We start from the raw sequence: 15,340 nt of genomic DNA, 5'->3' as shown, positions 1-15,340 counted from the left end.
AACACTACATCTATGCTTCATGTGAAAGTGTGAATGAAGAGTTGTCGATGCTCTGTTGTGATTCTTGTGAATACTTGGGAGGCAGAGCTCCAAGAGCTTTAAAAATGGGCCTAACCTTTTCGACAGTCTTAATAATTCCCCAAAACATGAGCCTATATAAAACCACCATTCCAAACAAAACAGCAAGATCAATCCACTTGGAGTAGCCCATCTCCACCTCCCAAGTATTTCTCAAGATATAGTCACCGGTGATTGTAGCAGGCCCTCCGGCTTGGATATTAGGGAAAGTTAATCCTTCGAACTCATTCTTGTAGAATCCTTGGTTTGCATACTTATGGAACGCAATGTAGTACATTGGGTATCTCCAAAAAGGCTTCGGAAGATCATCCGGCAGCCGGAAGAAACCTCCGTTCAACATCATCACGCCTTGTATTCCGGCACCGGTAATGATACCCATGAGAAAATCTGGCACTATGCTCGCAACAATCATCATTAGGCTTTCGACCAACATCATGCACACAAAGAGTATCAATGCGAAGCAGGCGAAGTGTTCGATGCTCTTTTGAAGGCCTACAAGGTAGTAAGCCAGAGCTCCAGGAGCTAAAGAGATGATGAGCAAGTAAGGAATAGAAGAAAATGTGTTTCCAATCACAAACGCGCCAACGCCATAGTGCCCATTTAATCTTTCTCGCCCAAAGATCTGACACAGTTGAAGAATTAAGGCACAAATTAATTAAGCACATCCAATAGTTATAAATTCGAGATTTAAGTAACAAAATGACTAACCTTCATGTCCTCTACAAAAGAAGGGAATCCGCCAATTGCCATGAAAGTGAGAAAGGCCGCAACAAACATCAGCATTGAACCTCTAGCCTAGAAATTTACAAGTATATGATGTTCAAGATGTGCTGGATTGTCGTTCTCAAAATAATTAAATGGACATTCATATCATTAATAATTAGTTACCTGGATTGAGCCATAAGTAAAGCCAATGTCATGGTAAATTGTCCCAACACATAAACACAGTGCAATATAGACTGCAAGGCGAAGCCAGTAATAGCCTAGATCACGATACATGTTTACAAAAGATCTCCTTGTTAGAACTAGGCATTGGGTAATGAAGCTTGCTTGGCTTCCCTTCTTCTCCAAAGTTCCTTGTTTCTATATAACAAAGAAGCTAGCCTCATTATTTCTATACTTTAATCATAATCCACTTATGATTGAGATGACATGATGTACAGTGAAAATCACCCCTCATTTTTTTTTTTTTTCTTTTTTTACAAGTCATTGTTGATCCGAAGGTTAACTTTTACTATCATGTCATTACATTATATGATATTCGTATAACAATTTACTAAATAATATTATTTTATCATTAATCATTGTATATATACCTGGTGGCATATCTTAGATAGGACCTGCTGAACTTGCTGGAATGTCTCAGATGACTCGTATGACTTGACGAGGATATTTATGACTTCCTCAGTGCTTGTGCCATCGCACCCTATTTCGATATCCTATTGTAGATCAACCAAGTGGCTCAACTGAGTTCTTCCTTGATGATTGCTTTCAAGAATAAGGGGAAGATAACGAGAAAAGTTTATATACACTTACTGCATCGAAGTCCTTGTTGATAGTTCTAAGGTAGTGATCAGATGGATTTCTCAGAGTCGGGCATGGAAAGCCTTTTGAAGCAAAAAACTGCATAAAAAAAACATATATATTTACAATTCATAAATTTCTTCGAAACAATTCCTTTGATGCTAACTACGCTGAAAAGAATTTGTTGTTACCACTTCTGCCATTGAAACAGGGCCAAAATAGACAGTCATGCCAGTGGAAAGGAGGCAGAGATTGCTGAAGAGCTCAAAAACTTCACTGCTCGGTTGATGGATTGATGCAATCACAGTTCTTCCATCTTGGCTAGCGAGCTTAGTGATGCGGCTCATGACATGGAAAGATGCTGCACTGTCCAGCCCACTTGTAGGCTCGTCGAGGAAAAGCAGCTTCGGGCGTGTCAAGATTTCAATGCAAATGCTAACCCTCCTCTTTTGCCCACCGCTCAACCCTTTTACACTCCAGCCTCCAATTCTTGTATCCATGGAGTCTTGCAAACCCATCTCCCTTATCGTCATCTCCGCCCTTTCCTTCTTCTCGGATCTTGACATTGAGTCCGGCAGTTGGAGCTGTGCCGAGTAGTATACAGCTTCCCTTACTGTTAGTGTTGTCATCAAGGTGTCATCCTGAGTTACATACGCCTATTTCATGCAAAATATAAGAGAAATTATTATATGTTAACGTTTCGATGGATCAACCACATTATATATTTACGTGAACATATATACATGACCCTTTTTTCATACCGAAGTTCCAAAAGCAAGTGTTTCTTTGCGTCCATTAACCAAAATCTCCCCAGTCTGCTGCGTATTTGAACTTAACCTCCCTGAAATAAGTTGATCGTCAGTAGCTTCCATATTTCAATCAATGGCTTTATTAATTTGTTATGCTTTTTATTTTATTTTTCTTTGACAAGGTTTTTGGTGGGAGAACAGCTACTAGCTACGTGCAATCTTTGACGTAAGAGTAAAAATTAATATTAAATTTTGAATTTTTAAATTCAATGCTTAAGACTGCACTGCACGTATCATTTCTCTACTCAAATTTAATTTAATTTTTTTTTTTTTCCAACCCCAAATCGCAGTTAAGCAACGCAGTCAAGCCACATGTGCATAAGCACCACCATCTTCACCTACATATCTGCTAGCTCCTCCTCTCTCTGTTATTTCTTTTGACGTCAAAATTCATATCGTTGGCTCCATTTCTTTGCAAATAAATGAACTCGATCTGAACTCTGAGAGTTGGATTGTTCGAATAATTAAGCCTCGACATTCCCATTTTCTTTTCTCAATTGGGTATCTACAAATTTTCCACCTTTTGGATTTTTCTATCTTTATAATTTGTTATCTAATCTTCTTTGGCCTTGGTGCTTTATTATTGTTAGTTTATTTAAGTTGATTCTTTTTGGGTTGTTACAGATCTGGTCAACACAGGAAAGAGAGAGCTCGAATTTAACTAATGATTAAACTCAATCATGTTAACTAATTAGTTTCTTGTGGGGCAAATAATAATTTAACAATTTCCAAAATATCTTATTCTTAATGTCTTTGTATTAGCACTCATATAATCATTTTTATTTATCTTTTAAATTTGAGTGTGATGGTTTGAATTAGATAATTGTATTTTGTAAGTGTAACAAGAAAAATAAAAGCGACTTTCGACCCTTAATAATAAATACAAATCACATCCCAAATGTGAGAGAGAAATAGATATATAGACATTTACATGATAAAAGACAACAAAATGAATGCAAATTAACATGGACGATGGATTGCTCAGGAATTAATATAAAAAACGCAACATGCCAACATGGATCAATACAGCTGACCATATTAGGCTTGGCGGTGAAGAGCTAGAATTTAGGGCACGAAAAAGTATTATTTTATGTACGATTGAATTTTCTAAGTTTGAAATAATTTTTTTAATATGTGTGACTGATACGTCTCTTGATATGCAAGATAAAAAATACGTAGGTCTCACATATATGTTTTTAATAATATTAATAAAAAAATATATATACTCCTGCCATTATTACAGCCATGCCGGCCAGTATCAATTACCAAAGAAAAAAAAAAAAAAAAAAATCTCTTGCCAATATAGATTGGATCAGGATCTACTAAAATTCTTAGAAAATTTCAGTTTCTGAAATTTCAGATCTAGGTCGTTCATTTTTTATCTAATGGTTATTGTTCTGCCACGTGTCTCACTAACTAATAAAATAATAAAATAATAAATATTTGTTATTTTATTAGTAGTGGGACACGTGTTAGAACAATGACCCTTAAGGCTGTGTTTGGCAATGGAATGAAAAAGGGAGTGGAACGGTACTGTAGCAGATTTGATTGGTATGAGAGAAAAAAGTAAGAATGTTTTGTATAAAAAAGTGAAAAAATTTGTTTTGTAGTATTTTTTTTTATTTAAATAATAATAAAAAGTGATTGATGTAATATAAAAAGTAAGAATATTGAAATTGATTTTGAGAATTTTTTTTTTTGATTTTTTGGTCCGGTCCTGTCTTTGCCAAACACAGCCTATATGAAAAATGTTTGTCATAGTAACATTTTTGGTTAGTATGTACCGCACAACTTAACGTTGGACCAGCCACAGTAATGGCGTTTCCCATTATTGGGGCATGCATACAAGCACGTCAGTAAATGTTTTTTTTTTTTTTTCCCGAGAAAATTGAAGATATACAATTTTTTTTTTTTTTTTTAGGGTTAAATACTCCATACCTCTCTGGGGTTTCCCAACTTTATTTTTCCCCCCCTGGAGTTTCATTTTTATCACAGGAGGTCCATGTGGTTTTGATAAGTGACCAAATTAGTCCATCCGTTAGTTGACCGTTAGGACTGACACGTGGACCAATCAGACGTCGACACGTGGCACATATATTAATTTTTAAAAAAATTTTTTTTTTTTCCGGCTCCAAAGGGGTAGCGAAACCACTGATGCTGCAGGGTGGCTCGGCTCACCATGGAATATGAAATGGCCCATAACCACTAATCCACCATTAGGGTGGTTTGACCACCCAAGGCTCCCAGGAGTGGTTTCGGCCACCCATCCGGCCAGAATGGGGTGGCTTGAGGCCACTATTAAAAGTGGCAGGCCACTAATTTTCCGGTTTTATTTATTTTTATTTTTGTATTTATTTTTTAATTTTTAAAAGAAAACATTTTTTTTAAAATTTTTAAAAAAATTAATATATATGCCACGTGTCGACGTCTGATTGGGCCACCGTACAGTCAACTAACGGATGGACTAATTTGGTCACTTATCAAAACCACAGGGACCTCCTGTGATAAAAATGAAACTCCAGTGAAAAAAAAAATAAAGTTGAAAAACCCCAATGGGGGTATGGAGTATTTAACCTTTTTTTTTATTTTATAAGTTTCTACAAATATTTTTCTTCTTCTGTTCAAATGTTTTTGATTATGTAGTAAAAATGACATTGAAAGTCGATTTTAGCTGGCCAAATAATAAGAATAGAGATCAATCATGCATTAATTCCTCTCTCCATGCACGAAGGATACGATTATGGTTTTTTCTTTATTCACATGAATATTATTATTTTTTTTTAAAAAAAAAAAATTACTATAAAAACAAGAAACAATATTCATATAAAAAAAAAAAAAACACCCTAAGCATCTTGCTATTCATTTTATTATACCTGCCAAAGAATCGAGAAGAGTTGATTTGCCAGAGCCAGAGGGGCCCATGATCGCCAGCACCTCTCCGGGTTGAGCGTACCCAGTGAGTCCCTGAAGAATCGGCAAGCGCCGTCGTTTCCCATCATCCACCGTAACCCACAGCTCCTTCCACGTCAAAAAAACGCCCTCCCTCTTCGACACTGAACCAGCACGATCGTAATTTTCTCCTTGCTCCCCCAACGATTCTGCAACAACTTCTGAACCGAACCTCAGAGGCAGTGCGGATTCATGATAAACATCATCCGACTGCTGCGGACGACCGGGATTGAAGCCAGCAACGTTAAACGGGAAAATTCTGTCGGCAGTAGAGGGCACGCTGGCAGCATCTGCTTCTTCAGAAGCTAAGCCTTGCCTTTGCATCTCTAAATCGACAACTCCTGCGCTTGTCACCGCCTGTGAAAGATGCGATCCTGTTAGGCTTGCCTTCGGTGTCCATCTAAGAACATCAGTTGAGGGCTTTTCGCTGCTGCCTTTGGCGTCCGTCTCATCCATGCTGGTTTGTTGGTGTAGACAGGGTGACCCAGAGATAGACGATGATCTTTATTGCATATATTTACGCTCCCACTAGCATTATATGAAAGAGTTGAAAAAAACAAGTGTATGTTTATTTATTTATTTATATTTATTTTTTGGTTGTTTTATCATTATTCAGAAAGTGTCGTGAAGCTTCAAAAAAAAAAAAAAAAAAAGCGTGAAGCATAATTAATTTCTGGTTCCAACCTTCTCGGTGTAGGCCGCGTCCCGCCAATAGGACACAAGAGGGACTTTTAGCTTTCAGGAGGTAGCTCAATCGGCTGGAACCACGCCTAATGAAGCGGAGGTTACTAGTTCGAATCTCTCTCTCTCCTTTTGTGCAGACATGAAAAAAAAAAAAAAAAATGGAACTTCTAGAATTATTTGCTGCTGTATGGTTCCAATTTTTTTAATAATGCTTATCTTATAATTATTTTATAATATTGAGAATTAATTTTTTATTTTTCTGTTTAATAAAATTGGTTTAAGAGTTAGTTGAGACTGGTATTGTGAAATAAAAATATAATTTTTAGTATTACTCATTTTCTCCCTAGTGTTTTGATAAATGAAAATATTGGGGGTGTTGCAATTTTTGTTATAATTCCTTGTATATTAATGTGAAAGTTAACAGCTAGCTACAATAAAATTTAATTATTGAAAAGTGCTAGCTTGTTGTACTATATTTCTTTATATAACCCTTTACAAATTGTTATGTAGCATAACATGATAAAAAAAATTAAAAACAAAATTTGACAAGTAAATTTAATTGTTTAGTGGCTGACGTACGTAATATCAATGTAATACTGCTACATCAGATCGTTACTATATAATATTGTAACAATACTATTAATTGTTTAGTAGTTAATGTGATAACATCAATTTGTAAATAAAAAATTACTACAACTAACAACACTCTTTCAAAAACAATTTGCCGAAGCTAGTTGTGAAGGGAGAAATCAGTTTGTCGGGATTTAGAACTTGTTTCTCGGAGAAGCTTAATTGGTGTTCCCACGTGGACATTGTCAATTTTTTTGAGAGTTTAAGAAAATATTATCCAAATTAAAAATTTAAAGAAACATTATCAATTAAATAAATAATTTAAAGAAGGTACATAAACTTTTCTTTAAATAATACCAATACGAGGGCAACAAGAGGTAGTTGCCCCTTATATTTATTGTGTTATTATGATAAAATATGTTTTTATAAAGTTATTAGGAACATTGGTTAAGTTAGAATGAAACTTGAGTAGGATTTTGGGTCTTTTATGCGTTCTGACATCCATCGAAAGTTCCAATGTCTTTGATCCAACGTTTGACATTTGTTGGCCGAACGATCAACCTAGAAGCCGAATGTTCAACAATAACAAGAAATGAGTAATTAAGGTTTTAAGGATAGATTAGTGTACCAACGGCATGACTGGGGTTTTCATATCCATGGATTAGAATTCTCGATATATTGTATATAATATTAGGGTATGTTTTGCAGTAGCGAGGAGATCAGGATGTTCGAGCTTGTGAATGAACGATTGAAGTAAGTAAATACTTACATAACTGATTTTAATACAACATGCGATATGTCTAAAGATTGAGCATGCTTTACTTTTAAAATAATATGTCATTAGCATACTGATTTTATAACATATTAGCTTGCTTTGAATGTATAAATGTTTAAATATAATTTTATGAATTAAATGAATGATATTTGCATCGTATGACATGGTATACTTATATTGTCGACCATGAACTTACTATTGTATGTGCTTGACCTTATGGTCACAGAGATGTTATGTTTATGTTTAGCCTTAAATCCAATAGTTGTTAGGCTATAGGGTAAGAAATTCGCTAGGATAAAGATGTCAAGCGAATGACTCGCATCGTCAAGTTTGATTAGATATATGTTCGGTGTTCAATATAGAAATGATGGAAGCTCTGAATCTATATTTATTTAATAAATGATGTTGTTAAGTGATTTATTGTTAAAATTTTCAAATCATTTATTCTCGCTTTCTGCATGTTTACACTCTAATAAGTTCAGGACTAGGATAACACCACAAATCAATTATTAGTTAATTAGTTTGGATCTGATTTTAGGACTATGCCAAGCGAAAACAAGTTTGTTTGGTATTTTTTTAAATTTATTTGTCTTCCCAAGTTTGTTGACAGAAACAGAAAGCTAGTTGTTGTCCAGAATCTCAAAATTTTGAAGCATAACATGGTAGTTTATAGAAGTAAATAGGCATAAGCTAAACCTTGATATGCTGAAAGTAAAAAGTTTTGTTTTATAGTGAGTTTTTTATTTGAATAGTAATAAAGAGTAATTAATGTGATATAAAAAGTAAAAAGGTTAGAGAGTCGGCAAAACAAAAAAAAAAAGTGGATTTAATTAGGTCTTTGCCAAACAAGGCCTTCCCTCACACTTGGAATATTTAACTACTAATCAAATTTGTATTCTCTGTAGATATCTTAACAAGAATGAGTGAATTTAATGATTTAATTAATATTCTAAACGTAGTAATTAATCAACAAAATTCCCTTATATTTCACGCAAGTAAAACGCATATTGGCTGTTTCATGTGTAAAACAAAAATGCTAAAATGATATCTTGTACGTCCGAACTTGATGGCTATGTCTGCAATTTGATGTTTGAGATTCATATCTTCCATTGAAGACTAAACAGTCAACATAATGCAGATTGAAAATTCCATTTGGGTTTCAGTCTCACTCAAATTATTGTCCACATGCACCGAATGTTCTGTTTCTGTGAACCACAGTGCTGGAAACTCTAAGGAGGGAAGATATTTTCCAAAACAGGACAACACATTACCAGATCTTAAGTTCCTTAATCCTGCCAAACTCACGTCTGAGACATGAATAAGTAATGCCAGTCGATAATTTGGTCATTGTATGAGATCCCAGAGAAAGTTACATATATGCATTCTCCCAAATACTTGGGGAACCCACCATGGATTTTTTTTGGCACAGAATTTGAATGGAAAGACCAAGTCCGATCGAGATTAGATATATGGATCAGGTCTAATATGACACTTGTGGAGGGCATGTTGTAGCATGTAGTACAAATTAGAATTCCCTACAATTTTAAATAAGTTGTAGATTTTTTTTTTTTTTTAACAATAAGTTGTAGATTCTTAAATTACGGAATTTATGTCATTTTTAGGCGTCAAAACACTTGAAAAATGCCATATATTGACATGCACTCACAATGGCTTGGCCATTTCTTACTTGTATCTAAAATAGATAAGTAAAACACTAAAAAACCATTTACATTGGATTATGCATCTCAAATACAAAATACATTATTTTTTTGTCACATTTGTGAACAGGCACGGTTGACACATCCATCTCATTAATATGCTATTTATCTCTCCACATCTCTCTTTTTCCAAAATTTTCTCCTACTATTTCTCTTCTACATCTCTCTTTTATCTCTAGGAAAAATACAATCCTTATAAAAGAAAAAAAAAATCAAATTTAAATGATATTATTAAAAAAAAAAAAATAATAATCGGATGTACGATGTCTTTTAAAACTCATTAGCTAAACTCAATAAAGTGGATTTTGATATATAGCCATGTTTCATAAAAACATATATAAACCAATGTGAATGCTCTTAGGAGATAGCATGAAAGAATTTATCTCCCAAAAGGCTTATTTCTTTATTTTGCAGAGACGCTTATTTTTTACAAAAATAAAAAGAATTTTTAACTCAAAGCTTTTTTACAACATAGAGAGTAAGGACCTTGTGAAACCCCCATGGCCCCAGGGGGTGGTTCGACCACCCCCAACTGGCCCTTGGGGGTTGTTTCGGCCCACTCCCATGCCATGGCTCAGCTGGGGTGGCCAGCCACCCCATATTTTTTTATTTTGTTTTATATTTTATTTTTACAATTTAAATAAAAAAATATTATTTTTTTAATTAATGGGACATGTGGCAACTTGCAGACCCTTGGATGAGATTCAATGGCCAGGATTTCAAAAAAAAAAAAAAAAAAATTAATGGGCAATTCCCCAGCACTACGGACCAGGATTCCCAGTATTCAGTACTTTCTTGGCCACAGTATTTACTAAGTCGGTTTCTTATATATATATATATATATGTCTCCTTTCTTTCTTTTCTTTTTTTTTTTTTCTTTTTTTTTCTTAATAGTTTTTTATGACATTTGGTGTTAGTTTTGTATATTGAAGTAGTATTAGACCATCTCCGTATTTCACCTAGTGAAAAAGTACTATTTTTTATTTTACCGAGTCATTTTTCTATTCAAGCTCCAACAAATTCTTTACTTCAATCTCTACTTTTCTTTAAATATTATTATTTAATCTTTTTTATTTATTTATTTTTTTCACTTTTCTCTCTCTCTCTCTCTCTCTCTCACTTTTTCTCTCCCTCCGACTCAACCCAAACTCCCATGGCCAACCTCTGCAATTATCTCTTCCCTCTCCTCTCTCTCCCTTTGCACCACCAAAACCTAAGAAAACTTTAATTTTTGGAGCTTAAACAACGCTGCCAGAAGAAGGATTTGATACGATCTGCCTATGGTGGATCTGAACCCAATCTACGACGGTGGGTTTGGTGCTCATGCTAGGAAATTTTTTGTTTGAATTTCGGATGATTTAAGATGTGGTTAATATGAAGTTAGGAGCTGGATTTCATATCTTTTGTTTGTTTTGGTGCTCATGCTGGGAAATTCATGGCTTAGGTGCTTTCTCTGCAATGGATAACTCTCTTACTTGCAAACCATATGGAATCGAAAGCTACTACAACAAATAAGAGAAAATCAAGAGCTTGGTCTTGAGGGTTATTTCATATCTTTTGTTTGTTTTGGTGCTCATGCTGGGAAATTCATGGCTTAGGTGCTTTCTCTGCAATGGATAACTCTCTTACTTGCAAACCATATGGAATCGAAAGCTACTACAACAAATAAGAGAAAATCAAGAGCTTGGTCTTGAGGAGTTGGGTCAGTCTCATGGGGTGTAGGTGAGGAAGAATGATTTGATACTAGAGGGAAATATGAGAGGAGGGGTTGTTGGGTATATTTGTCCAGAAAACTAAGAATGCCTCGGTGAGGAAGAGGGAGAGGGAGAGGGAGAGGGAGAGGGAGAGAGAAGAGAGGAAAAAAAATATTAAAAAAACATGATCATTCTACTGCAGTGAATATTAAGAAATTGCTATTACTGTAGCAAAAAGGTTAGTTTAGCTCTTTTGGAGCTAATTTGTTAGAGCTGAAAAAAGAGAAATAATAGCTAAATGTAATTAATATTGCTCTTTTACCTAATCTGTTGGAGTTGCTCTTAAGAAGAAAAGATGATAATTACTATATTATTTACAGTAAAATTTTAAAAAGGCTACGAAAAAGAAGATGAAAAAAAATAAAAAACAATTGGAATTAATTAAACTAGACTCTGAATTGGAGAAGCGTGGTATCCATATCATCCTCAGGAAGTCTAGGCTGAGAAGGGAACTTGGGAAGCAAACTGGCAATGTGCTTTGCCGTTTCTAAATAGTTTCTATATTTACATATCTTATTTCTTTGTTCATCGTCGTCAGACGCTTTAGAATTGCAATCTTCTAAGTTTAAGACGTGAACATTAATGTAATTATTTTCTTTCCTGAGTAGCTCCTTAAGTGCCTTCTTCTTAAAAGTCCAGCTTCCTGTTCTCAAATTGAAATGGTACAGAGGAAGGAATCGTTGCCCATAAATAGCTAGAAATTCCAGTGCAGCTAAAATAAACTCAAACTTCTCCTCCGACATGTAGTAGGGAAAGCTGATTCTCGTCCATCCGGGTTTTGCTCCAACGTACCCCTATAAAAAGTTAAGAAAATCATTATAATTTTCACAGTTTCAATTAAGGCATGCAGGAATTAGAGTGTATTTAATTACCTCTAAAATAGCAGCTCTGAGGGCAAGTGAATGGGTGCCATCGACATTAAGTAAGACGTGACCATAGGGTCCAGCACAAGCGCACCCACCTCGAGCCTGGATGCCAAAAAGGTCATTCAAGAGTGATGCAACCAATGGTCCATGAAGAGGTTTCTCTCTCTTGTTCCCAGTCTCTCCCCACATGTTAAGCGCATCCCTTATCTCTCTGCTATTGTTTTTGAGGCCACCCAAGGTGGAATTGGTTGTACTATAAATGAGGAAAGACAATATGGCTTGTCGTTTGGTGGTTGTATTTCCTAAAATGCAGATGTTCTTGTTTGGGAGAAGCTTCTGAAGCGCTCTTCGTATGTAGGCTTGCTCTTGTTTTTCAATCACTTGGTAGCCAACGTATTCTTTTACCCATAAAGCCAATGCTGCTCTAACTGTTTGGATTATTTGTGGAGTGCCACCGTTTTCCCTTTCTTCAATGTCATCCACATATAATGTGTCCTGCAATTGACGATGGTAGATTAACATGTGATAAACATGCTGCTTGTAACTTTTCATGCAATTGGGTCCAGCAGACAAGTCAACAGAATTATCCAAACAAGAGGATCAATTTACCTTTTCACTTAAGCTGTTGACATAATTAACAGTTCCACCCCCACAAGTCGATGGTGGAAAAGATTTTAAGAGATAAAGGGCCTTGCTCATCAAAAGAATGCCCGGCGATCAGGGGCCACCGAGAAACTTATGTAGGCTAAGGAAAATGGCGTCATAGCCATCCATCTCCCCGGACCTCATGTCAATCTCCACGTAAGGACCACTTATAATTAAACTTGAAATTAGCACCTTTATTCAATTACCAATGTAAATTTGAAATTATAAAAATCATTTTTTCGACTATCTTTCATCTGGGTAAATCTACTATTAAATTTGTACCAAACCCACATGAGCTTATAAATTTAATGAATAATTCATTGAATTTTTAAATAAAAAAAATTGTTGAAAGATAGTTAAAAGAATGACATGAACCTAAGATAACATGACTCCTTATGTCTATTTACGTACCTTGCTGCAAAATCAAAGCATGCAAAACCTCCATATTGGTGAAGAAGTCTAGCAATTGCTCGTGTATCCGAATAAATTCCAGTCACGTTGCTACAAGCCGAAAAGGAACCCAAAATAGGCCTGTTGGCGTGTTTATACGATTCAAGTTGTAGTTGTAGAGCCTCCATGTCTATCAAACCGTCATCATCCAAACCAATCTCTACTACTTGACCCAAGCTTTGCCGCCATGAAAGAAGGTTTGAGTGGTGCTCATAAGGTCCGACAAAAACCACCCACCTTTCTTCCTTTCCAAGACATTTTAGTACCCTGTCTCTCAAAATTGATGGCACGGCAATACCCATTACTTCTTGAAGCCTTTTAATAGCTGCAGTCGTGCCAGAGCCGCAGAACAGGAGGGCATCATCATGGCCACCACCCAAGCATTTCTTGATGTATTTGGTTGCTTCGTGCACCAATTTTGTCGTCCGATGCCCCACGTAATTGTCACTAGTGTGAGTATTCCCTATGTATGCAGAGTTGGGTACTCAAAAGTTGAATAAAAAAAAGAAAAAATGATAAGGGCATAATATTTTGACACAACTTTAGCTCAACTTTTTCTTGGTGTGATATTTTTTTAAAAATAAAAATAAAAATAAAAATATAAAAAAAATCTTAATAATAACATCTTATGTGGTCTTTTTTATTTATTTATTATTTTTATTAAAAAAAAATTGTCTTTTTTTCATAATAATGACTTATATATATATATATATATATATATATATATAAAGGACCATTTTTATGAAGAAAAATACCATTTAAAAAAATACGAAATAATTTTTTTTTTTTTTTTAAGAAAAAGGACCATATTGGATGTTATTGCTTCAAAATTTTTTAATTTTTTTTTTTAAAAATAAAAATAAGAGAAAAGTTGGGACAAAGTTGTACCAAAAAGTTATGACCTCATCATGCCTAAAAAAAAATAGAGGGATAATAGGTACCCAACTTATTTGCCCCAACTTAAGTCCAACTTTTGCCTTATTTTTTTATTAAAAAAAAAAAAAAACTAAATAGCAAATGAAAAAAATGTGTGAAGGAATAATATCTATTTTTGGTCCTTCTTTTATTTGGTGTTTTTTAAAAAATACGAAATGATATTTTTCTTCATAAAAATGTCATTTAAAAAAAAAAAAGACAATTTTTACGAAAAAAAATATATATCATTTTCATTTTTTAAAAAATATCAAATAAAAGAATGACCAAAAATAGATATTATTGCTTCAGACATTTTTTTTCATTTGCTTTTTAATTTTTTTTAAATAAATTTTTTTTTTTTTAAAAAAAAAAAAACACAACACAAAAATTGAACTTAAGTTGGGACTCTAGTATTATAATGCTCGAAAATCATTCATTATCTTTAACATTTATAGTAGTAGGCAAGAATTGAAGTCAAACATGAATGAAGTAGTACTTGAACGTTGAGAGTTTAATAGTTGATTATTATATTTTTGGTTGAAAAACAATTTGATTAAATAGTGAGAGTCGAGATTGTAAAGGACTTGCCATAAAAGGGAAGAACGTTGTCGTTGACGTAATTTTCTATATATAGAAGAGACCGGCCGGAGGCGGTGTGATCAGCATAAGTGAGTCTTCTTTTCCCGAAAGGAGAATTGATTTCTGCATCGCCGCCAATGATTTGAGAGCGCACCCAAGATAGTTTTTCCTCCGGGGAGTAGTTCCATGGCACACCCATTTCCAGAGTCCCGGAGGATTCGGAGCGACGGCAACGGTCGTCGGATGGTAGAGAAGTGCTTGGTCTGTTTGCGGCATCGGTGCTCCAGCTGGAACTTGCTTTGCTGTTGTTTTTGTTGACTTTTTGAGCAGAAACAACCTCTCTCAACATGAGTTGCTCCAATTCCATGTTCTAAGATGGTAAATAATTAATAAAGAAAAGAAAAAAGAGGATGAAATATTTGAAGAAGAAGAAGAAATGCGTTGCAAGGAAGCAAGGAAGAAAGAGATGGACATGGTACGCATTTAAATAAACGGCAAATGGGACATATAATATAGGGGAAAATCCACTTTACCCCCTGAAGTTTCAGGAGTTTTTAAATTTGAACCTCAAAGTTTAAAAAGTGGCAATGCACTCCCCTAATGTTTCAAAAATTTTCAATTTAAACCTTCCGTTACAATTTCTGTTAAATTGGACGGAAATTTTTTTAAAAAAAGCCTGAGGGTAATTATGTAATTTTAGAGATTTTCTTTCAATTTAACGGAAAGTTTAAATTGAAAAATTTTGAAACATTGGGGGGGTACATTGCCACTTTTTAAACTTTGGGGTTCAAATTGAAAAACCACTGAAACTTCAGGGAGGTAAAGTGGATTTTTCCCTATAATATATATATATTTTTAGGTGGCGCCGCCGTACATCTAGAGTGGTAAACTGGTAATAATTGAAAAGATGTGCTTGTCAAGGGACTTAACTTTATTATTCATCTCAAAATTAACTTTAATCTTCTTACTTTTTACATCACATCAATAATTTATTATTATTATTAAAATAAAAAAATCATTACAA

The 15,340-nt window shown here is 34.5% G+C and overlaps 2 protein-coding genes across 2 annotated transcripts; both read right to left on the bottom strand.

Moving 5' to 3' along the window:
• Positions 1–8,737, bottom strand: LOC132165859 (ABC transporter G family member 1-like). The gene is made up of 10 exons (XM_059576550.1): positions 8,661–8,737; positions 7,543–7,659; positions 5,285–5,862; positions 2,364–2,443; positions 1,794–2,258; positions 1,615–1,701; positions 1,395–1,517; positions 967–1,161; positions 787–873; positions 1–700 (listed from the first exon to the last, which is right to left on the bottom strand). Exons 1-10 carry the CDS (start codon positions 8,735–8,737, stop codon positions 11–13), a joined length of 2,499 nt encoding a protein of 832 aa, XP_059432533.1. The 3' UTR covers positions 1–10.
• A 2,510-nt stretch (positions 8,738–11,247) lies between these two features.
• On the bottom strand, positions 11,248–14,683 carry LOC132165858 (uncharacterized). Its single transcript, XM_059576549.1, is given in 5 exon segments — positions 11,248–11,655; positions 11,734–12,222; positions 12,337–12,538; positions 12,784–13,285; positions 14,326–14,683. Coding segments are annotated over 5 exon segments (1,959 nt in total).
• Positions 14,684–15,340: the final 657 nt, after the last annotated feature.

The sequence above is a fragment of the Corylus avellana genome, chromosome ca11 (genome assembly GCF_901000735.1).
Source record: "Corylus avellana chromosome ca11, CavTom2PMs-1.0".
Lineage (NCBI taxonomy): Eukaryota > Viridiplantae > Streptophyta > Magnoliopsida > Fagales > Betulaceae > Corylus > Corylus avellana.
The sequence above is the reverse complement of the archived record's forward strand: the minus strand, read 5'-3'. Positions and strand labels throughout refer to the sequence as shown.

What these genes read in the sequence shown, in the direction of transcription:
- LOC132165859 (XM_059576550.1), bottom strand. Translation starts at nt 8,737, where the DNA reads ATGACCAAATTATCGACTGGCATTACTTATTCATGTCTCAGACGTGAG. An exon ending in TATCTAAGATATGCCACCAG is followed by an intron (nt 1,162 to 1,394) that starts GTATATATACAA and finishes TTTGTTATATAG; the next exon opens with AAACAAGGAACTTTGGAGAA. An exon ending in CTTTTGTAGAGGACATGAAG is followed by an intron (nt 701 to 786) that starts GTTAGTCATTTT and finishes CAACTGTGTCAG; the next exon opens with ATCTTTGGGCGAGAAAGATT.